At 35.8% G+C, this 24125-nt stretch overlaps 1 protein-coding gene across 1 annotated transcript in view; it reads left to right on the top strand.

The window, feature by feature from the left end:
• Tmem38b (transmembrane protein 38B) overlaps positions 1-22350 on the top strand; it is a gene marked incomplete at its 5' end in the record, with an annotated part of 32490 nt that extends 10140 nt beyond the window's left edge. Inside the window, 4 exon segments of the mRNA XM_013513292.1 lie at positions 1566-1750; positions 2693-2780; positions 7331-7448; positions 21364-22350. Of these exon segments, the coding sequence (XP_013368746.1) occupies positions 1566-1750; positions 2693-2780; positions 7331-7448; positions 21364-21579 (607 nt within the window).
• Positions 22351-24125: the final 1775 nt, after the last annotated feature.

Raw genomic sequence — 24125 nt, 5'->3', positions numbered from 1 at the left:
TTTTGAGCATTAATTATTGCTAAAGTGAAACCAAATCCTCTTTTCTTCATCTAATCTACTGTAGCTACCAAAATATATGTTTTATTAAAAATGTGTGTAAAATTTATTAGTTGTGTATGTACTCTTTTCCTAGTAATTAACTGATTTGTGAAATTAGTTTTATTTTTAAAAAGAGTAGTACATAGAGACTTATGCAATATATGAACATGTAACATTTTAAAATATTTTCAAAAATAATGTTATTACTCTTGGATAATTCTTTTTCTCAGACTTTGTATCACCTGATCCTTTGATTTATTTTATATTTTGTCTGTTATTTACTAATAAATGATATAATTGAGAGCTACTTTTCATCATGCTAACTTTTAGGTTAGGGGATAATAAGGTGAATGATTTTTGTCAGCTAACGTCTATTCTAATTTATATGAGCACTATAGCCTTTGTTTTATATCATAAAGGAAAGTATATAAAAAGCTGTTCTTAGATATAGAAACTAATTGTTTTAGTTGTACAGAGCCACTATTAATCTGAGCAGAGATGACTAAATAAAACAGTACTTCCAAAGTTGTGGGTATGGTATAGTATTTCAGTGGGACTTCGGAGAATAGGAAGGAATTAGTAAGTAGAAGAAGAAATGGCAATTAATGCTCTAACACAGTATTTTGGCAAATTTTTCATTTTCTTTGAATAAATTTGAGATTTCTGACTATGAATTATGCATTGCAGAAAAATTAATAGCTGCCTTAAAAGAGATATGATGCTTCCTTCTTGTATTGTATTCCATATCAACTCACTAGAAGGAATGTGTGTTCTAAGCACAGAATTGTTTACCACAGTATTTTAAGAGTGGAGGGAGAAAGGCAGCATGTTTTCTAGTACATGCTGCTGGTTGTAGTTGAACAGATGCTTAAAACAATGAAGTAAGTTTTTAAAAAGTTCGCCAGAGAATGGTGAGCTGTTTTCAAACTGACAACATAATTTAATTGGTTAAAACTAACCTTACTTAATTAAACTGAAGAACTAGCTTTGTATTCTTTCAAATGTATGCAAATATTTTTTTAAAACATAAATCTACTTCTCTTGTGAACTGTCAGTTACCTTTTTTGTGGATTGCAGTTTATATTCTGCACAAAGGGATGCAGGTAAAGATGTTAGTGGAGGCTGAAATGCAGTTCTTGTTCAGTTGCCAAAGGCCCTTTGCAATTTTCTGGAAGACAAAGGAGCTGTTGATGATTACACATTTGCTTAATTTTGTTCGACTCAGCACTTCACTTCTAGAATAGTATAGATAGAATTTAGGAATTCACTAATACTTCATACAACTATAGAGTAGTCAGATATCCAGTGTGTATATTCCCCTCTGATCATGACATCTTGGTACATTGTGTGTATGTGTCATGTGATTAAAAGGAAAATCTACCAACCCATCTCTGCTTTTCTTGAATTTAACATTTCAAGTTTATAATTTCATTTGGTTATGCTATCTTGTTAGTACTTACACAATGGATTTTTATTTGTCTTTCTGATTCTATTCATATATTAAAATATTTAAATTTTAATTTCAGGTATATTATATTTTTTTGCCCATGTGACCTAGTTTGCCAGGCCTATTCATACCTACCTGTTCAACTCTTGGCTGCTGGAATGAAGGAAGTGACCAGAACTTGGAAAATAGTAGGTGGAGTCACACATGCTAATAGCTATTACAAAAATGGCTGGATAGTCATGATAGCTATTGGATGGGCCCGAGGTAATATTAACAATATGTGTTCGGAAATATTCTGTTACTGATGTTCCATAACTACTGAATAGGGAGGATTGCACAGTTTACTCATAACAGGTGTTTTGGAAGGGGGAACCTTGAATTTTGGCTCATAAGGTTAATTGAAAGCTAGTACTTATCACTAGCCATCAACTATGATACCGAATGTGACTGCCTTTTTGCTTTGTTTTTGTTTCTTGAGATAGCTTGTCTCTGTTGTTTAGGTTGACCTTGAACTCAGAGTCATTCTCCTGCCTCAGGTTCCCAAGTACTGGGATTAGAGGCATGTACCACCACACTGGCCAGAGCCTGACTGCCTTGTGATAGGAAATTTTTATGATTGGTTTCATTAGGAGCCCCTGAGGCAGAGGGATTATTTTACCATAAATAAAATAAGAAATTATGTGATTCATGTAAATAACAAACATTGCTCCTTTTCATGTTTTTTTTTCTTCTCAGCCACAAATTACTGAGAATAGTAAATATGGTTGAATATGGATTCATGTTCACATTGTGTCAGTTGGTCAGTTGCTTTTGCTCTTGTTTTATATATAATAATTGAAGGAGTTCCTCTAAGCTCTTGTTATGTGTGCACCAAAAACTAACCATATGAGAAAAGAAATGATAACACCAAGGGTTCTTTTTTTTTTTTCTCTTCAGGTTTGAAAGAAACCTCTAGTCATATTCTCTGTGCTTAAGGCCCCAATTTTACCTTAATTACAGTGGACAGTTCCCATGCTAGTGAAAAGGGAGAGTTGCAGTTGTTTTAGTATCCGAAATAACAAAGCATATTTTTTTCTTCTTCTCAAGAATTCTGTTTTGACACTTGAATTCTAAATCAGGTGGTAAAATTATGACTCCCCTGAAATATTTTATTTTTTATTTTTCTATTTTCTTGTTGGCTAAATATTCTTGTTTTCTTATTTTCAGGTGCTGGTGGTGCCATTATGACGAAATTTGAGCAGTTAGTAAAAGGAGATTGGAAACCAGGAACTGATGAATGGCTGAAGATGTCCTTGTATGTTGGTATATGTTATACTTAGATCTGGATATTTACCCTTAGATTTTACTGAATTTCTTTCAAAGAACATTTTGAGGACTCTAAATGTGAATGAAATATAGCTAAAAAGTGGTAATGACAGTGGAAGAAACATAAAATTCTATTTTTTCCGAGAATTTGTCCTCCCAAATGAAGTTTCAAAATAAATACTCATTCTCTTCACTGTGGGGTTCTGCCGTTAGAAAACAAAGCCAAATCTCCGTGTTATCATAGAATTGTGAGAAGGGTATCTACATATGAGAAAGAACTATGTGTCTGGATGGAGATGAATTAGTTACAAGCACTTGGCATTTTCATTAATGACTATAATATCACCCTCATTTCAGATGATATATAACTATAGCAGTAAAGTGACAAATATATGGGAAAAATCAATCTAACACCCTGTAAATTGCTTGAAAAATAACAGTTGAGCTTAATTATATGTAAAAATAAGATTAAGATAATAGTCCACTATGTACTTGTATGGAGCAAAGTACATGTTGAATCTATTTAAGAGAACTTAATCATAAAATGTTTGCTACAGATACAGACCTAATCTTAAGTAACTCACCAATACATACTTGATGTACCTGAAAGTGAATAGATAGTCACTGTTCCTAAAGTTTGGGAAAAAAATGTAGGAATAGTAGCCATAACGAGTAAGTTGAAAAAGAATTTCATGTGAAAATAAGCTCATGTTTGAGTTGAAAAGGGATTAAAAATGAAGGTTGAGCAGCATTGTGAATGGTAATACACATCTGAGTGAGCCAACAAATCCCGGATACTTAAGTTGGAAAATAAACTCTAAAGCATGAAAGAGATAGTTTAGAAATAAAATGTTAGAAGCTTGGATTGATGATGTTATTAATATCAATATTATTCACGAGAAATTTCCCTCAGTTTGAATATATGCCCTGAAACATCTTCTATAATACATTTCTTTGGACTTTTATAACCAAAACCAAATTATGTTTCACCTTTGTTCAAAACCTTGCAGTGACTCCCCCACGTGCCCTGTATGGTTTTCGAAGGTCTGTGCATCCACCACCCTAATTTGCTTTGGTTTCATCTCTTATTATTATGATCGGCTGTCTTTATCATTCCACTCTGTCCTTGAACAAGGCAAGTGTGGTTGGGTTCAGCAGTTGCTTTTCTCTCTGCCTGGAATCTGTTTCCCTAAGTGGTTCCAAGTAGTTTGCTCAGTTTGTTCTCTTTGCTCAGAATAGTTTTTCAGCATTTACTGTCTCAGCTCAGACTAGTCAGCTTATTCCCTTTCATTTTCTTTTTCCAGTAGCATTTATCACCTCTAACATGCTTTCTTTTCATTCTGTTTCTTCTCTATCACATTTCGGTGAATTTGTTTATTTCCTCTTTTTGCTGTATTTTATTGTATGGTGTAATCCCATTTTGTTTATCTGTTCATCTATTGATGGCTATTTAAGTTGATTTTAGTTTCTAGCTATTCTAAGTAAAGTTGTTGTGAACATTTGTATGCACTTCATTGTGTAGACATACGCTTTCATTTTAACTGTGTAAATATATTGTTGTGGAATGTCTGTCTGGGTTATGTAGTAGTTGTATTTTTAACTTTTTGAAAACCACTGAGCAGTTTCCCAAAGTGTCTATTTTTTTCTTACATACGTCTTAAGAGTTCTAGTGTTCCATATTATTGCCAAGGCTTGTATTGTTAGTCTTTTTAAAGGCTAACACAAATTCTAATAGGTATATTTCTGATTATGGTTTAAGTAGCATTTCCCTTTGGACTAAAGCTTTTTTTTTAATATGCTTGTTGGCCATTACCGTGTTTGCTTGACGAGGGTCTCAGTATCTCTGTCTACTATCATTATTATTATTATTATTATTGGTTATGTAATTTACAGAGTTGTAATAATTCTTTGTATATTCTGGATCCCATTTCTTTATTGGGTGTGTGTTCTTTGGATAAAGTACAATTTAACAATTTTTAAAATGCTTTTGTATTCTATGAAATCTTTGCCTATTTCTGAGTTGCAAAGCTATTCCTCTTAGGTTTTCAAGAAGTTTCTAATTTAGCTTTCACAGTTAAATTTATGAACTAATTAAAATTCTTTTTGGTAATAGTATTATATGTTTTGATACTTGTTTTTCTGTCATATGCCCATTTGTTACAACCATTTATTGGGAAGTCCTTCCTTTGTCCAGTGTATTGACTTGTTACGTGTTTTGTACCTTTAACTTCTGATGAGGGTCAGAAGGAAGTGAGAAGCATTTTAGAGAAAGCCTAAGTGACCACAGAGAATATACAGAGTGTCATAAATAGAATGTTGTAGAAATGTACGTTAAAGGTACTTGTGAGGTTCTCAGAAAAAAATGAGAAACATGACTTCCTGCTGGAGCTGGTCACTATTTTATTTGAGCCTGTTGGATGCACTGCTTCCCCAATCTGTGCAGTAGCCTGAAATTGGCTATAATGGGAATATTTGCATCATGAAAATGGGCAGATACTACAGATATGGGCATTTTCCCCCTTCCTCTCACCTGAGAGCTTATTTAACACTGAAGGTTTTTGGTTTTTTTCCGGTACCAGGAATCGGACCCACGATGTCACGCTTGCCGGGCAGGCGCTGTGCTACTGAGCTAAATCCCCAGCCCCTAGCCCTGAAGGTTTTTAAAGACTAATTCTAAGTCATACCATGGAATATAAGACTTTGAAGTCTTTTTTGAAAAAGTATTTTATTGCCAAATATGTTTGCATATTTGAATTACAGAAGCATATTCACTTAAAATTTTTCTATTAGTACATGTTTGAGTGTATGTGTTTATAGAGTTATTATAGGTGATAGGTGCATACTTAGTTTTGTTAATTCCTCTTTCCCTCCCTTTCTTCGCCCTTCCCTCCATCTCTAGCTCCCCTTCCCATTTGCAGAAGATCTGTTTCCCTGTTTGCTATTGTCTGTCCTTTATTTTGTTTTTAAATTTATACTTTGGTTTCTCATATGAAAGAAGTTCTATGATATTTAAGCTTGTGTGTCTGATTTAGTTCACTTAACGTGATGGTCTCTAGGTGCATCCATTTTCCTACAGATGACTCAAATTTCTCCTTCCTTATGGCAGGGTAGCATTTCATTGGGTATACATAATCACATTTTCATTGTCCATTCCTTTGTTGATGGTTATGTAGGCTGCTTCCAAGATTTAACTGTTATGAGATGTGCTGCTATAAATGGGAACTTACAGTGGGACTGCATTATGCATGTATCTCTGTGGTATGGTGTTTTATGTCTTCTGGGGAAATACCTAGTAAGGGAATAGCTGGGTTAAATGGAGTTTCTGTTTTTAGCTTTTTTCAGGAATCTCCATGTTGATTTCCATTGAGTTGTACTAATTTATGCTCCCACCAATCATGTAGAAGAGCACTGTTTTTCCCCTGCAGCCTCCTGGCATTTATTATAACTTGATTTTGTGAAGATAGACATATTTTCTGGAGTACGATGGAATCTCACGTGGTTTTAATTTGCATTTCTCTGATGACAAAGATGTTGACTATCTTTTCGTGTATTTGTACTTCTGAGAAGTGTCTGTTCATTTCAGTTGTGCATTTTTTGATTGGCTTTTTTATTTTGAAGGGTCTGATTTTTTTAGTTCTTTCTATATTCTGTCAGAGGAGTAGCTAACAAAGATTGTTTCCCTTTCTGTGGGTTGTCTCACTCTGTTGGTTGTTCCTTTACCTTACAGAAGCTTTTTAATTTGATATAATGCCATTTGTTGATTCTTAAGATTATTCCTTATGTAATTGGGGTTCTGTTTAGAAAGTTCTTTCCTGTGCTTACTTTATTACCTATTTTATCTTCTAGCAAGTTGTTTTTAATATTCATGTCTTTGATACATTTTGGTTTTATTTTGGTACATGGTGATAGATAGGGGTCTAGGTTTGGTCTTCTGTGTGTATGTAACCAGTCTTCCCACCACCATTTTTTTTGTTGTTGTTGTTGTTTGTTTTCTGGTACCAGGAATCAAACTCATGACCTCGTGCTTGCTGGGCAGGTGTGTGCTGCTGAGCTAAATCCCCAGCTCCCCCACCACTATTTCCTAAAGAGGCTGTCTTTCCTCTAGTATATGTTTTTGGCCTCTTTGTCAAAGATCAGATGACTTAATGTGCCTGCGGTTGTTTCTTGATCTTCAGTTCCACTGATTTGCATGTTCTTTTTTGTGTAGGTACCGTGCTGTTTTTATTAGTGTAGCTTTGTAATGTAACTTGAAATCTGGGATTGTGATGCTTCTTTAGTTTATCAGAGTCATGATACACACAGACATTCTAAGATATCTAATACTTTTTTCTGTGAAGAAAGGTACTTTGTATAATTCAGCTGTCTAAAACTTTTATAAGTATTTTCACCAAACTCATTTTTGTTAATGCTAATAGCCCACTAAATTAGTCAGTACTCTGAGATTTACAGAGTACTTTAAGATTTAGATAGTAATTTACAGAGTACTCTGAGATTTAGATAGATCTTGTTTATTACTTACTCAATGTGTTTTATTTTCAGCCCTTCCAAGTTAACTCTGCTGGGGTCAATTATGTTCACGTTCCAGCACACCAAGCATCTAGCAATATCGAAGCATAATCTTATGTTCTTTTATACCGTCTTTCTTGTGACCACAAAGGTAAGAGTTCCAAGTATCTATAAGTTAGTATTACGAATGCTATGTAATCTTTCTCCTTTGATAGAATCTGTGTTACTGAGCCAGTAACAAGAACATTTATTTTGTATTGTTATTAAAAATGGAAAGGATAAATTTTGGAGAGTTTATTAGAACATAACATAACATCCTCAAACATAGCTTTCTGTAATTCCTCATTTGTTTTATGTTGAGGCTAACAGAAAACATTTGCAGATAGCAGGTTAGTATATTGGAAGGGAAGAAGTAATGGAAATAGTTAAGGCTGATCAGTGACTGCAAAGATAATGTTTGTGCATGTATAAAATGAGGTACCTAGGGTAGATAGTCTCTGAATTTCTATAAGCTCTAAGATTTTAAGATTTTATATTTGGATATATTTATGTTCATTCTTTTTTATTATTTTCTGGCTGGATACTTGATTTATGAAGATGGGAGCTATTATGGTATCAAATTGTGAATTTTAGAGATAGGCAGTGTTGGTTTCAATTTTAGTTTTGTTACCTAGTCTTTTGAGTATGCATGTCATTTAATGTCTCTGTGTTAGTCATCTTTCTATTGCTGGGACAAAATACCTGACATTCACAGTTTAAGAGAAGAAGGTTTCTTTTGGTTCATAGCTGCAGAGGGTCAGTCCATGGTCAGTGCCTTCCCAGTCAGAAACATGGTAGAAGAAGCTGCTAACCTCAGAAAGCTGCTAACCTCAAGGGAGCAGAGTGGGCAAGGAAGAGCCTGAGAGAAAGGGGCCAGGGATTAGATTTAGTCCCCAGTGTCATGCCCTTATAACCACCTCAGACACATCAGAAATGTGCTTTACTACTCTCCTAGGCCTCTCTCAAACCAGTCAGTTTGACAGTCAGGATTAGCCACCATAGTCTGAATCTCAGTTTTCTCATCTTCACTGAGTGATTGTTGAGAGGATTGGAATGACGTATGACATTCTGTTATTGTGTCTAACACATGTTTTGAGTTTTTATTTATAGCTGTATCATGAGGTAATTCTGATTTTTTTTAGCATTATTAGGTATTACTTTGTATTCATAAGTAGGTAGTTGATTTTAGAACAAGATTATCATTTAAACATAGAGAAATTTTATGGCTGCCTCTATTTCAGACCAGATATTTTTGGCCAAAACCTTACATATAGGACTCTTTTTTTTTGTTTGAGTACTGGGAATCAAGCTCATGACTTCATGCTTGCCCTGTGCCACTGAGCTATATCCCTGGGCCTACCCACAGGACTCTTAAAAGAAAAACAGTATATAAATTTGTATTTTAGAAAGAATAAAGTAACTATAGACACTATTTATACTTCTATAATCTTTGCAGTAAGGCTGGCTTGTACCTATAGTGTACTTCAAATATCTAAGGCAATATCCCTTCACAGTCCTTCAGTTTTGAGCTGTGTGTAATTTTTTTCTAACAGTTTTATTGAGATATATTTTACATACTATACAAGTCACATGCTTAAAATTTAAGTTGGATGGTTTTTAATATATTTTCAGAGTTGTGCAGTTATTACTACAGTCAATATTAGAGTATTTTTATCACCCTAACAAAAAAACTCATACCCATTAGCAGACAATTCACATTTTCCTCAACATCCCTAACTTTATTCCATTTTATTTTCCTATTGAACATTTTGGTTGTTTCTCCTTTTGGCTAGTCTGCATAATGAGCTATGAACATTCACGAACAAGTTTTTAGCTGGGCATGTGCTTAATTTCTCTTGACTGTATCATCTAGGAATAGAATTGATAAGTCATTTGGTAAGTATATACTTGACTTTTTAAGGAACTGATGGGTTGTTTTCCAAAGTGGGATCAATTTGCATTCCTATCAGAAATGTATGAGAGTTCTAATTGCATGTGTTGTCTTTTTTTTTTTTACTGTAGCCATGTTAGTGGTAGAAAGTGATATCTCATTATGGTTTTGATTTATATTTCCCTGACAATTAATGATGTTGCATATCTTTTCATGTGTTTGTTGGCCATTTGTATATCTTCTTCAGAAAAATGCCTCTTCAGGACATTTGCCCATTTTTAATTATATTATTTGTCATTTTAATGTTAAGTTGTAAGAATCTTGTGTCTATGGTACTCTGAAATTTAGATTCTTATGGTTTGAATCTTAAATGTTCCCCAGGGGCTGTGTACTGAAGGATTAGCCGGCAGCCTGTGGTGGTATTGTGTTGTGTGGGGTTAGGTCGTTGGGTGTGTGTCCTTGAAAAGGATATTGAGACCCTGGCCCTTCTCTCTCTCTTTTTGCTTCCTGGCCATCATGAAGTAAAAGACCTTTTTTTGCCATTTACTCTCTGGCATAATGTTCTGCCTCTGCAGGCCCAAAGGCAGTGCAGCCAACTGGAATGGACTGAAAACTCTAAACCTTGAGCCAAATTCTTTCTTACTTGTGAGTAGATTGTCTCAGGTATTTTGGTCACAGGAATGGAAAGCTGACTATAGTCTCTCTTCAGTTTTATACTTTGTAGATATTTTTTCTCATTCTGAGTTTTCTTTTCACTTGCTAGTGTCCTTGAGAGTACAAATTTAAACAATTTTGATGAGGTCCAATTTACCCACTTTGTCTTGTTTTTTTGTGCTTCTCATGTCATGGCTAGAAATCCATTCCCGAATCCAAGGTCATGTTTGCCTTCATGTTTTTTCCTGAGAGTTTTATTATTTTAAGTCTTATGTTTAGGTCTTTTATTGTTTTGAGGTAATTTTTGTGTGTGGTATGAGGACAGGACCAATGTAATTATTTTACATGTATATATCTGTTTGTCCCAGCACTGTTTATTCAAAAGGCTATTCATTCTTCTCTCACTGAATTCTCTCATCAGAAATCATTTGAAGACAGCATGATGCAATATAGTAACCATTGTTGAATTCCTGCTATCTTGTCTATCATTTTAACTGTTTTTAAAATTATTTTTATTCTCTTTAAAAAATCAGTTGACTGTAAATTTGATGATTTATTTCTGGAAACTGGGTTTTATTCCATTCATATATGTGCCTATCCTTATTCTACTACCACACAGCCTTAGTTGCTGTAGCTTTGTAATTAATTTTGAAATCAAGAAATGTGAGTCTTAGTCAGATAGTTTTGACTTTTGGGTCACTTAAATCTCCATAAAAATTTAGTATGAATGGTTTCTGCAAGGAAGTCAGCTCTTATTTTGATAGGGATTGCTTTATATCTATAAATCACTTTTGAAAGTATTCCCATTTTTACTGTGTTAAATCTTCCAGTTCATCAACACAAGAGTTACTTCCATTTATGTAGGTCATTTTTAATTTTTTCAATGTATAATTTTGATACTTTTTTGGTTAAATTTATTTCTATGTATTTATTTTTTTTGATTCTGTAGTAGATGGAGTTTTTAAAAATTTTATGTTTTCAAGTTATTCTTTATAAATACAGAGAAATACTGTATACATATGTATGTATTTTCTTATAGGTAGTAACTTTTTTTTTTTTGCTAGTAACCTTGTTGAATTCATTCATATATTAGCACTAATAGTTTTGGTTTTTAACTCATCCATTTGTCCAGATTCCGTTCAGATTTATGTTAATTTTAAAATGACATCTCGTGGGTGTTTTCTGAATTGCTGTGTTTCATTGCTTAGATGTATTTTATGTATGTGTGTGCACACATGTATATGTGTATGACAGGAATGTACAGAAAAACTTGACAGTAATTATTTTACTTTTTCTTTTCCTGTATTATACAGTCAAATAATTTCCTTTGTACATTTATTTGGGATAGTAGTAATTCATGTATGGGCATATTAACAGATACTAATACATTCTCAAGGACAGTATTTCCCCCAAAGCATAACAAACATGGACAATATGTATAAAAATAGTGAGTTCTATAGGAGAAATAGAAAATAAATGTCCTTCAGCAATGTTCAATTTCTAATATCACTGTTGTCATCCTAATTCAGTAGAAGCAACTCTGTGGAAAGCCTTAGGTAGTCTCTATTTTCATATATGCAACTATCTTAGTTATCTGTCTTGTTGCTGAGTCAAAATACCCGACACCCAAAGTTAAAGGAAGAAAGGTTTATTGTAAACCTTTATAGAGGTTTCAGTTCATAGTTGGCTGGCTCCAAGGAAGGTTGGCATGGCAGAGGGGCATCACAGAGGAGAAATAGTTCATGGTGGGCAGAAGGCAGCAAAGCAGTGAAGTAGCAAGCATCAAGGAATGGTGTCAGCCTACTTTATGCCCCTTATATGCTATCCAAGCTACCCACACTTAGGGTGGGGTGCCCTTAATCCCAGCATTGCACCATTAATCCCAGCATCACCTACTTAATCTCATCGTCACACACCCTAGAATCAGCCACCACTGAACGCCCCACCAGTGACTGCATGAGGATTTGAGGGGATGTCTAGATGTAAGCCATAACATTCTATCCCTAGTCCCCCAAAGACTTACACACAGCCCTTTTTGCTAAAGGCATTTAGTCCATTTCTAAGAGTTGCCAAAGTCTTAGCACTGCTGAAAAGTCCAAGTCCCAAGTCTTCTGAGATTTAAGGCAAACTCCTTGCTGCAAGCCCCTGTACAAATGAAAGAAAGTGAAACACTTCCAACATACAATGACAAACATTACCATTCCAAAGGTACAAGTAGGGGAATAGAAAGGAATGGAATCAAAGCAAGTGTAAAATCCAGCAGGGCAAACAAACATTAAGTCCTGTAGTTCCATGTCTTGCATCGTGTGCAATCTGTAAACTCTAAAGGGCTTGGGTGGCTTCACCATTATTGCACTGTGGGTGGATGCAGTTCTTGTGGCTTCTCTCTTGTGTCAGTTTTGCTCATTCCTTGCAGCTTTCCTCAGGTGATCCATATTTCTGGCTTTTTCAGACTTCTTGGGTCTCTGCTGCACCTTTGACTTCACACACTGCCTTCTCAGGGGCACACTGCCTGGCTTCGCAGACCTTCTTCAGAAATCTGGATGGAAGCCTTTCTGACTCCACAACTCTCACATTTTGCATGCACCTAAAACCAAAACCATGTAGATGATGCTAAGGTCTGCTGCCAGCTGGAGTAGTAACCAGGTTTCCTTCTCTCTCAGCAGTAGGGGTCAAGTGTCTGGATTACTGAGCATGCTGAACCCAATCCTGAGAAACAGATTCTCTAGGCTGTTGCTATTCTGGAACATGCTGTACTGGGCTCTTTTCTCAATGCAAATTTTTTTCACCTCTGCAACATTTAGGCTGCAGAGACTGGAGTCCTACTGTTTCTTGTGATGTCCTTAGGCCATCTTTTCTACTGTCCTGTTCCTTCTGAGCTACCAAGTTCTTTGCTCTATCTTTGCAGTCTATAGCTTTACTGGAGCTTCCTTTCTGGCCAAACTCACACTTTAAATCATTCTGCTGGGCTGTTTGCTCTTGATTCTCAACATAAATATGGCTAAAAGCCCCCAACAGTAGCCACGCTGCTGCCTCAACATTAGACTGTTTTGAAATTTCTTCTGCAAGGTTAATTAGTCCACCACCCTTAATCTCAGTCTTAGGCAAAGTCTCTGGACATGAGAGAAATGCAGGTAGACTTTCTAGTAAGGCATAACATGTATGGTCTGAAGTCCCATGGCCAGTGCAGTCCTTTTTCCCAACGGAAACTTCCTGAGTCTGGTCTTTACTGGCAGTGTTTCTGTCTGCAGTCTGCTCTTCTGATCTCTGACCAGAATCTCCTAAGTACAGCTTCAGGTCTTTCAAGGCTGGTTCTTCAGCCTGCATCTCTAAACCATTCCGGACTCTTCCTACAAGCCAGTTCCAGAGCCTCTTGAACCTTATGATTAGATACAGTGATAGCAACAACTCCATTTTTGTGGTGCCAAATTCTGTCTTAAATTACTTTTTCTTGTTCTGAGATGAAATACCTGATACCCAAAGTTAAAAGAGTAAAGGTTTATTTTGGCTCACAGTTTGTAGAGGTTCAATTCATAGTTGGCTGGCTTCAAGGCAGGTGGCATGGCACAGGGCATCAAAGAAGAGAAATAGTTCATGGTGGGCAGAAGGCAGCAAAGCAGTGAAGTAGCAGGCAGCAGACAATGGCAGCAGTCCTCTTTCTGCCCCTTACATTATATCTAGGCTACCTACACTTAGGATGATTAGCACTCACACCCAAGAAGGGCACCCTTAATCCCAGCATCACACTATCAGTCCCATCACACACCCTAGATCCAGCCACTTCTGAAAAGCCTGACCAGGGACTGCATGAGGCTGTGGGGGAACATCTAGACACAAGTTATAACAGCAACCTAGCCCCTAGGTCAAAGAATTGTAGCACTATATCCCATATAGATATGTTGAACGCTCTCTTCCTGAACCTCTGATCCTGTCTGTTGATTCAGTAAAGAAGAGTCTTTCTTGAGACAATTAAGTATCTCCCTTTCTTCCTTCCCCTGTTTCCTCTTTCCTTTCCTTGTCTCCTTTCTTTCTTATTATCTGGAACTCAAGCACACTGAACATTCTGTAACTGTTCACCGGTTGTGGAGTCCCAGTTTCCTTCAAAGAGTTCTACCTTTACAGTTCTCACTATATGGGTTTTTTTTTTTTTTTTTATTGTTAAAACAAAAGTGTCAGAGGAAAGAAATATGCAAGAGATAGGAGAAGCACTTGTACCTCAACAATTTTGTACTTAACAATTTTGAACAAATAAGCTGTGTTTATCAGAATGGGAGTATCATACTTTTGGCATTGTCTATACAAAATCACATATAAATATGATATATTTTGTACCATTGAGCTCAGTGATAATTAATTTTAAACATTTTAAAGTTAAGAAGAATATATTATGGGGAAAATTCATGTCAATTTAATAAAATATGACATTTTATTTTTTGGTGGTTTTGAACTATGCCAAATTTCCCATTGAGATGAATTAAAAACTATTTGAAAAACATAAGTTATCTATTGTTTGCTCAGTGTAGTTATTATAAAATGAAGTTACTGTGAATTAAAGCAAAGGGAATATTCAGGAGTGATTAAAACTGAAAAGAGGCTGTTGGGTTTTGAAAGGAAATGATGTGTGATGATGACCTTGGTAAAAGCAATTTTGGTGGGTTGGTAGAGGACTGAAACACACTTTTAATTAATTGAGGTAAATAAAGGAAATGAAAGTTAACAGTATAAACTATTTTAGAGGAATTTGAAGGGAGTAAAAATAGTGACAAATCTTGAAAGAGCACTTTGGCAGTGTCTGAAAAATTATAGATTTATATATGTTGTGACCTGTTAATTCCATTCCTAGGTATAACCAACAGCAGCACTGCCCAAGGTGTACTTTACGGTCCTACTTCATTAGGGTCACTTTAAAAATATTTTCAGAAAGTAACATTTAATATTTATGTACAAAATACTTAGGAATGAGTTTCTTTAAAACTTTTAAAAATTCATTTTGTAGGATTATAATTTGTATTTTATAATAAAAGACTGTTCAATTTAGGAATACGTTTTTAATGGGTTTTGACAAATTTGTACACCTGTGTATCCACTACCAGAGCCAAGGTATGGAATATTTGTATCACTTCAGAAAGTTTACTTGTACTGAACCCCTGTAAATCCCAACCACTACCCATGGTACCAGGGTGCCAGTTACCCACTTTCTAGCATAATAGATTAGATTTATTTTGCATAATTTCCTATTTGCTCAAAATAATGTCTGCAATTTACTCATATTTTATTGCATTTTTCTTATTATTGCTAAATAGTATTCTACACCAATTTGCTTACCCAGTTATCTATTAATTGATAGAGGTTGTGGTCCATCTTCTGATTATTCAAATAAAGTTATATGAATAAACTTGCTGTGTGTGTTTTGTGAGGTAAGGGTCAGGCTTATTTTTTTCCATATGAATATGGAGTTGTTCTAGCACTCTTTGTTGAAAAGATTCTTCTTTCTCCCATTGACTTATAATACCTGGTTTCTTGAAAATCAGTTACTTGACTGTTATGGTTGATATCTTGTGTCTATTTGAGAAGTCTAGAAGCTTAAGTAAGTAACTCAGCAGTTCTACATCCTGGTATGAAAAGCAGACACCCTTACCCCTCGAGGACTAGGATGTTGTTCCTTGTGTCAGCTTGAGGAGTTTAAAAGTTCAACTAAGTGACTCAGCAGGGGGTCCTCACTTTGTAACATCCTCACCCTGTGGAAGAGGAGGGCAGCCAGATGGTGTGGGTGTGGGCAGATGGTCAATATACAATATAAGGGAGAAAAAGAGGCTTCCTTTCCCCTTTCACTCTTGCTGCTTTTGCTGTCTTCTGCTGCCTTGAAGTATTGCCCCTGTGGCCTGTCACCCTGCCCTGGAGGCAGCTGATTATGGGCTAGGACATCCACATACTGTGAGCTAAATAAACCTTTCCTTCCTTAATTTTGGGTGCTGGGTATTTTGTCTTAGCAACAACAGAAAAGTAACCGAGACATTGACGTTTGTAGATCTAGGTCTGATTTGTATTCTGTTCCATTGATTTATGTGTCTATCTCTAGCTAATACTAAGCTGTTTTAATTATCATACCTTTTGGTGGATCTTGAAGTCAAATAGTATAAATTCTTCATTATTTTTCAAGATTTCTTTGGATATTGGTGGTCTTTTTACATTTCCAAATGATGGCAGAGGCACAGTGCAGGAAAGCTGTTGAAGTCATGACATCCAGCTAGGGCAGGAGCCAGGGAGCAAATATAGTGCTGAAGGTCACATCCTTTCTCCAGCAGCACCCCACCTCATAGTAGCCCCCATTCAGCCATGAACTCATCAGTGGGTTAACCGTCAATGACCTCAGTGCCCTTACAGTCAGTCACCCCTTCAGGAGTCCTTTAGTCTAGTCAGGCTGACAGTGAAGATTAAGCATTTGATTTCTTGCATGTTTGTTTTTGTTTTCAATTTTTTCCTAGTTATTCTTCATGTTTCTTTTGAGTCAGGGTCTCACTGTGTAGTTCAGGCTAGCTTTGAACTCACTTTGTAGCCTGGGCTGGCCTTGAACTTTCCATCCTCCTGCCTCAGCCTCCTGAGTGCTGGAATTACAGGCATGTGCCACCTTGGCTAGTTATTCTTGTGTATTGATATAAACGTTAATAGCAATTTAAATCTATTAAAGAACTTGGTATTTTTATTGAAATTATAATAAATTTGTAAATTAATTTGAGGAGGCAGTTAGATTACATAGGGAAAAAGGCAGGAGTGAGGTCAGAATTGTGAAGTTCTGTAGTGCGTAGTGAAGGTTTTAGAATAGGAAACTAGAAATGAGTTGTGAATGATGAGGAAAACCAGGAGATGGTTTTAAGAAGAATGGTTGAGGTCATTGTGCTGTTGAGAGGTATAAATAGATAATGAATTGTTGAAAACGTGAATGAGGGATACTATTCTTAGGCCCTTTTGGGGGTATGGATGGTCACATAGACATTGAAGAAGATGGAAGCCTTGTCTTTAAGATGTTACTGAGGGATACTATTCTTAGGCCCTTTTGGGGGTATGGATGGTCACATAGACATTGAAGAAGATGGAAGCCTTGTCTTTAAGATGTTACTGTCAAAAAGAAATATAAAACATGTACACTGTTTTTTTAAAATTTTATGAGGATGGAGACTAAGTTTGCTTTATTTGTTTCTGCATTTCTAACAGTATCTAGCACATGTAGTTAATTTTTAATAGTATTTGTTGACTGACTTACTGATAAATTACCAAGATGGTGTTTCATAAGTTTCTCTAGTGTATTTCCTCCACATTTATCCAAGGAGCTACACCAGAAATGAGCAATTTATTTACTCAAGTTTTGGAAAGACGTTTGTAAAGATTTAAGTTCTAATATTTTAATTTATATGAGCTGTTCAGGTTAATAATTATTGATGGCTGAGTGAATGATATTACCTATGGAGAAAGCATAGAGTGAAACTAAAACCTGATTGAAAATGCCACATGACCTATGGGGTTCCCTGTAGGGGAAAATGGCTTTCACTGGATGACACTGATGAAGGTTTAATAGACTAGACTAGTGATGGTGAACCTTTTAGAGTTTTCAGTGATAACAAACAGCCTGCTGCGGCACATGTGCCACGCGTTCGCCACCACTGGACTAGACCCGTGAGTTAACACTGCAAGCATTAATGACAGAGATGGTATAAAGAATGTTCTTGTTCTGGGAGAACAACATTATTCAGATTTTGCTTATGTAGATATGGGTTATTTATGTGAGGCAGGTGTTATATTTATTCATCTTTTTATTGTACTTTCACTGGTAGGCACTGTGGAGTAAAAATGTATACTCTTAGGGAACTTACAGTGTTTTTTCACATTTTTCTGTGTATTTTGAAATGATGTAATCTTAAATATTACATAGAGAATGTGGCAGAGCTTCATTTACCTGAGTTTATTTATATTTTAGGATATGTTGAGAATAACAAAGTATCTCTGTAGCTTCTGCTTTGTTTTGTTTCCTTTTAAAGCAAGAAATAATGAAGCAAAATGATGTTAATTTAGGTAAAATGTTCTTTTAATGGTCTACTAAATAAGTGGAAAGTTTTATAATTTATTTGTAAAGAAATGAAGATTCATTCTGTCAGTTTTATTTCTGTCACCTTGCTAAGGCCTAATAAGGGACTGAGTTCACAGAAGTCTGTCCTTGAACTTCAGAAGTCTGTGTCAGCAGTAATTTCTGACGCTAGCAGTACTTTTCAGTTGAGTGATGAGTCTATAGGGAGCAGAGATTCTATTAAAACACTGGACTTTGAAAAATACTTATTAGTTCATGTTCTCAGGAAATACTTTAAATCCTGACAGGCTTCTCTTTTGGATTTTGTAAGAAAAGAGATTGGTGTTTTCCTAACAGTAGGCCATTGCTTTTGATCTGACGATTTTTTTTTCACTCTTTTATTAGTGGCCCATTAAGCTAAGCTAGGGCCAAGACAATTATGCTGGTCTATCTCATTGTAACTGTTCATTCATTCATTTTTAGTACTAGGGGTTGAACTCAGGGCCTTTGCACTGAGCTAGATAGCTCCATCCCCAGCCTTTGAGTGTGTGTGTGTGTGTGTGTGTGTGTGTGTGTGTGTACTAGGGATTGAACCCAGGACTTAGCACTGAGCTGTCCTTCTTAGCCCTTTCTTATTATTTTATTTTTGAGACAGGGTCTTGTAAAGGATCTAAATTGCTCATGTTGGGCTTTAACTTGGTGTCCTCCTACTTCAGCCTTCCAGAGTGCTGGGATTACAGGCAAGTGTTCCTGAATGCCCTGAAAATCATACTAGTGCCTTTTACTTAAGCTGTTCACTGTCTACTTGTTTAGGGGCTAAGCTAAGACCCCAGTATATGTAGTAATGACATCCTTATCTATATACATTCCAGGAGTGTCCAGCCTGTGGCCTGCAGGTTGGGCATGCCTGTTTAAATTAAAAATATAGATGTTCTGTTATATACATTAACTATGTTATATGTTTTATATGTTACCCAGGACAATTCCGCTTCACTCAGTGCAACCAGGCAAGCCAGGCATGTTCAGCTTGGACAAACCACTTTCTCTTTAGTGTTTTCTAATTACTGATTTACTTGTCTATCTGACTTGTCTGTAGGGTTCTTGAGGGCAGGGACAAAGTTCAAAATTCTTCTGGCAGCCAGGTTATTTTAACCCTGTTGATGCTTGGTTTTAGATCTTGTTAATACTATACAATTTCGAGTTTGCCCTTCTAGAATGTAACCCCTTAAGAATATCAACTTAAAGCCAGGCATGGTGGCGCATGCCTGTAAACCTAGCACTCAGGAGGCTGAGGTAGGGAGGTCTCTGAGAGTTCAAAGCTAGCCTGTGCTATAAAGTGAATTCAAGGCCAGCCTGAACTGCAGAGTAAGACCCTGTCTCAAAAAAAGAAAAAAAAAAGCTATCAATTTAAGCCTGAGGTATATCTCTGTATAGTTGCATTTATATTTCAACTCCACCCCATTCTTTCCAGCACCAAGCACTTGACTGGTGAAATGTCTACTCAACTCTTGGCTTCTCAGCTGTTCCCTGCGAGCTATTTTGAATTGTTCTCCTTCTTACATGTGCACAGTTGAGGGGGTGACAGACTCCTCTGGGGCAGATCACACATAGACTTTCGGGCTCACTGACCACCCGGTTCACTCCTCTGTGGGCTGTATTGCCCTCAAGTCCTAGATCTGTGGTGGCTCAACTATGGCATGCCTGCTGCAGCAGGACACGAAGCCCTTTCTGTCAGCACATGAGCCAAATGCAAATATTTTCACCTTTCAATAAGAAGTTGCTTGTATCATTGAAACCTCTGTTACTGTTCTTCTTTTAAGACAAAAGATGGTAATGTGCGATTTGTTTTTCTAAATGAGAACTTCAGTATCCAGGTTTAGTTGCAGTGTTGGTGGTTTTCAGTAAGTGGATTTGGGGTACTTAGTTGCTGAAAGGTTCTCCATCGCAGTCTGAGATGCTGTGGCTTTGTCAGATCTCAGCTTCCGTCTCTTCAGTCCATTGAGACTTGTGCTGTCTGTTCCCGACTGGGAATTGGCACATACTCCTAAAAAGCTGTAGTGAATGTGCATCTTGCTTTGTTGAGCTTACTTCTTTCAGGTTTTGCGTATCCTGGTTTTGCTGCAGTGCCTTTTAGCAGTTCTTCTTTGCATTTCTGTCTTCTATATTGATTTTGATGAGAAAGTAAGTCTGATACAAGCTGTGTAGTCATATTTGACCTAAAGTCCATGTGCATGCATTTTAAAAAATTGTTTTTATTGGGGTCAGATTCACCTAACAGAATCAACTTTTTCAAAGTATATAATTTAATGTCATTTAGTATGTTCACAGTTTTGGATGTGAATAGATTTTTAATTTATGTAAATGGTAGTATACTATAGCTTGTTCTATCTCATTTTTACCTAACAGTATGTTCGAAGAGTTTTTGCTTATTATTTTATTACCTTTAATTATTGCATAGTATGCCTTTAATTAATCTATTTCTCTTGTCATAGACATTTATTTTTATAACTTCCCACTCTCTAGATTATGTTGCACTTAATATGAATTTATTCTTGATAACATTTTCCCTGAGCAAGTGAATTATGTAGAGTTTGTTTGTTTGTTTTTTTTTTTTTTTGGAAATGTGATTCCAGAAACTTTTAAATTGATTCATTCTGTGACTTGGAGGAATTGACTGGGCTTTTGGGAACTATTCTAGACCTTAATATTTGCCCCCAACCCAACGTCTATTTTAGCACCAGTGTACTTTCTTGAGCAAAATAAATAGCTCTTACCCACTGCATTTTGCTAAGGGTTGGAAGCACTCTTCACTTTACCTTTTGATATATATATAGTGTGTGTGCTGGAAGCTTTCTACAGTTCCTCTTAGAGCAATATTCTGCAATTCACTGGAAGTCTGTGGCTTTTTATAACGATTGTTTTAGTAATCGAACTCAAAATCTGGGTGTTGCGAACTACTTAACCACTTATTAGCTTTGTGATTTGGGGCAAGTTGCTTAACCTTTCAGAGCCTTGGTTCTAAATTCCTATGATGAAAGTAATAGAAGAGTATTTGTTGGATTAAGTTCAAAGAGAATAATAATGTAAATTGTGGCAAATGTTAAATACATAGAAATGATAGTTGTATTGGTTTTGGTGTAGGCTGTAGATAATATGCTATTTCCTTTGAGTACTGTTTCTGTGGAAATGGTTATATTGCTCAATTGGCACCCCACCATATGGTACATTGTGTTATTTTTAATGTGTTGTGTTCTTTTCCATAGAGGTCAGAGTTTCTCAGAATCTAGTTTAGTTTGTGTGTCTTGCAAAATAAATTATGAATGCATTTTGAATCCTTTTTTCTTTTTGTTTACTTTTCTCTCCCAGCTTTGAGAAATAGGAAGCATTTGTATTTAAATTGAAAACTGAACTTTTTCCTCCCAGATCACCTTGATGATGACAGAGACTTCTTCTGTGACTCTTGCTCCTTTTGAGGATACACTGAGTCGGGTGCTCTTCGGTTGGCAGAAGCAGTTTTCATGGTGTGAAAAGAAAAGTGAAACCAAACCAGCTTCCAGTGGCACTGGTTCATCGGTCTCAAAACCTACAGCTGATGCTTCAGAGAATGTGAAAAAGAAGCATACTAAGAAGACTGAATAAATTTATTTGATGAGCTCTAAGGCAAAATTTTCCTTTGTCCTATCAGATTGTGGTAATATTTCTATGTAAATGATGTAAAATAAGATTATATATAAGAAATAGTGACAAAAAGAAAGAAATTCTTTTTGTTTCAGAGAGACTACCATTTTCTTGATTGTAATTTAGAGTGTTGGTGTGTATCACGTGAATTTATTTTTCTGACATTAAAAGTTCTCTTACGACTATTATTACAAGCTTTGCAGTGCTGAGTATGGAACTCATGGGTACTCTGCCACTGAGGTACAGCCCTAGCCCTTAAAAAGTTTTTATTTTTAAAATTTTGAAGCAGGGTCTCATTACGTTGCCCTGGCTACTCTTAAACATGGAAACCTCCTGCTTCAGTCTCCTGAGTAGCTGGGGTTACCAATGTGCCCAGCTCTTATAATTATTTCAATAGTTTTATAATAAAAGAAGTAGACTTTTTTGGATGTAGAAAAAGTGTAGCTATTATGCAAAATTACAGAAGCCTAAAGCTTAAAAAGCCTAGGTATTTTCAAAGTTTTAAAAGATTTGAATCTATTTGAGCTTTATTCACTGGAATTAAGCTTTTATTTCATGTTACCATTGTACTTCCTAGGTATGGAAAACAGTTCCTGTTTAACTTTGAGCACTGACAGCAGTAAATATTTTCTAAAGCAGTTTGTATTAAAATGAAAATAAATTGCTAGTTACATTGTTATGTAAATGTAATTTTGCCCAGATTAAATGCAAAATACCTGAAATTTAATTTTATTTCTAGTAGTACTTTTCAGTGAGAACTGTATTAATACGAGTATTCACAGTATTAAGATCAGCCTCAATCTGAAGTCTGTTCATGCCCCTGGTTTTAAAAATTATTGTTTTTTTGTGTGTGGGCATACAATTTTTAGTAAGTTACTAACTCCATATTTTTATAAATTTTCAGTTTTGGAGGTTAGCTTTTTCTTTCTCTCTTTAATCTTTCTCTCCTTAAAACACATTTGTTCCAACTGCAGGAGAAACTGTTCCCCACATTTTACATGTTCTTTCTGACCTTAATTGGTCTGAATACATTGATGGCGATTATTTTCATATGTGTGTGTGTCTTAGTTACTGGGGATTGAACTCAGGACCTTCGCAACTGAGCTGCATCCCCAGCCCTTTTATAATTTTTTATTTTGAGACAGCATCTTACTAAGTTACTAGTTGCCCTGGCTGGGTTTGTACTTGTGATCTTCTTACTTCAGCCTCCCAGAGTCCTGGGATTAGAGTTTTACACCACCATGTGTGGCTTAGTGATAGTTATCTTAATGATTCAACAAAAAAGTATTATCTCCGTTTAAAATTCTCTTTCTCTGTCTCCTTTCTAATGGCTGTTTTTCAGTTTTCTGTATGAAAACCTTTGCCAACTTGTTTGTTGTGTTTCATGTCTTAATCTACACACATATTATTAATAGTGTGTAAATGCTTGCCGTTAATGAGAACTGTCTTTGCACATTTGCACATTAGTAATCAGACGACGCAGAAGAAACAGAAACAAGCATCGTATGGCCGTCTGTTTGGGTGAAGAGTAATGACATGAAATCTGGCTTCTTACTGGCAATGAAAAGGAAACACGAAAGGGTACTGAATGTTACATTTTCACCCTTTATTTTATTTCAAAGTACAGTTTTGACATTAAAACTTTGTGACATATTTTCTTAGACGAAGACCACCTACAACCTGTATCAGGTATTTTTGAATGGGTTAGAATTACTCAAATCATACTCAAATGGAAAGTTTTTTATTTTTAAAATTTTAACATATAAACACCAGCACGTATTACAACTTTACTTGCCTAAGTAAAAACATGGGAGGAAGGGCACTTGTAATAAACTTGGAATGCTAAGAAGTTGATATTTAATATTGTGACAGCTTTAAATTGAGTTCTGTATATGATATTCTTATTACTCTTCTAAGTTAACATGTTATTGACCAGTTTTAAAGTTTGAATTTAACTGTAGTTGAAATAGAGGAATCTTGTTTTATTCTTGTATTAAAGACATACTCATTAAATTAAGTTATTTAGCACCAATGGAGTATTACATTATTCTTGGCTTTTTTCCTTTATATTTTTCCTGAGGTAGAAGTTCATAATTCCACTGTTGATCTCACTGATATATTCAATGGTTTTAGTTTAAGTGGGACGTTAGTGTAAACTTCATTAATCCATGCATGTATGCTATAACTCTCCATTCATGATTCTTAGGGTCAGAACTAGACCTAGGCCTGAAACTTCCCACCCAGAATCTACTCAGGCTGCCTGTAAGGATCTGACATGGATTGTGAACCAAGTTGTTGGACTCCTTACCCAATTTGAAACATGACAGAGGCCTGTAGACCTGCCTTACACAGCCTAGGTAAATCATAGGTGGCGCTGAGAAGACCTGGTGGTCTCCTTTCAAAAAGATAGGAATTTGGCAAGAATATGGGCCCCCTCCGTGATTTCAGTCTTTCATAAAATGTGCCCAAATAAATACTCAAATTTGACTTAGCAGATTAGTCACTCT

Source organism: Chinchilla lanigera, unplaced genomic scaffold (assembly GCF_000276665.1).
Source record: "Chinchilla lanigera isolate Chin_1 unplaced genomic scaffold, ChiLan1.0 scaffold00018, whole genome shotgun sequence".
Taxonomy (NCBI): Eukaryota; Metazoa; Chordata; class Mammalia; order Rodentia; family Chinchillidae; genus Chinchilla; species Chinchilla lanigera.
Note: the sequence above shows the minus strand (reverse complement) of the source record. Positions and strands in the feature narration are given on the sequence as shown.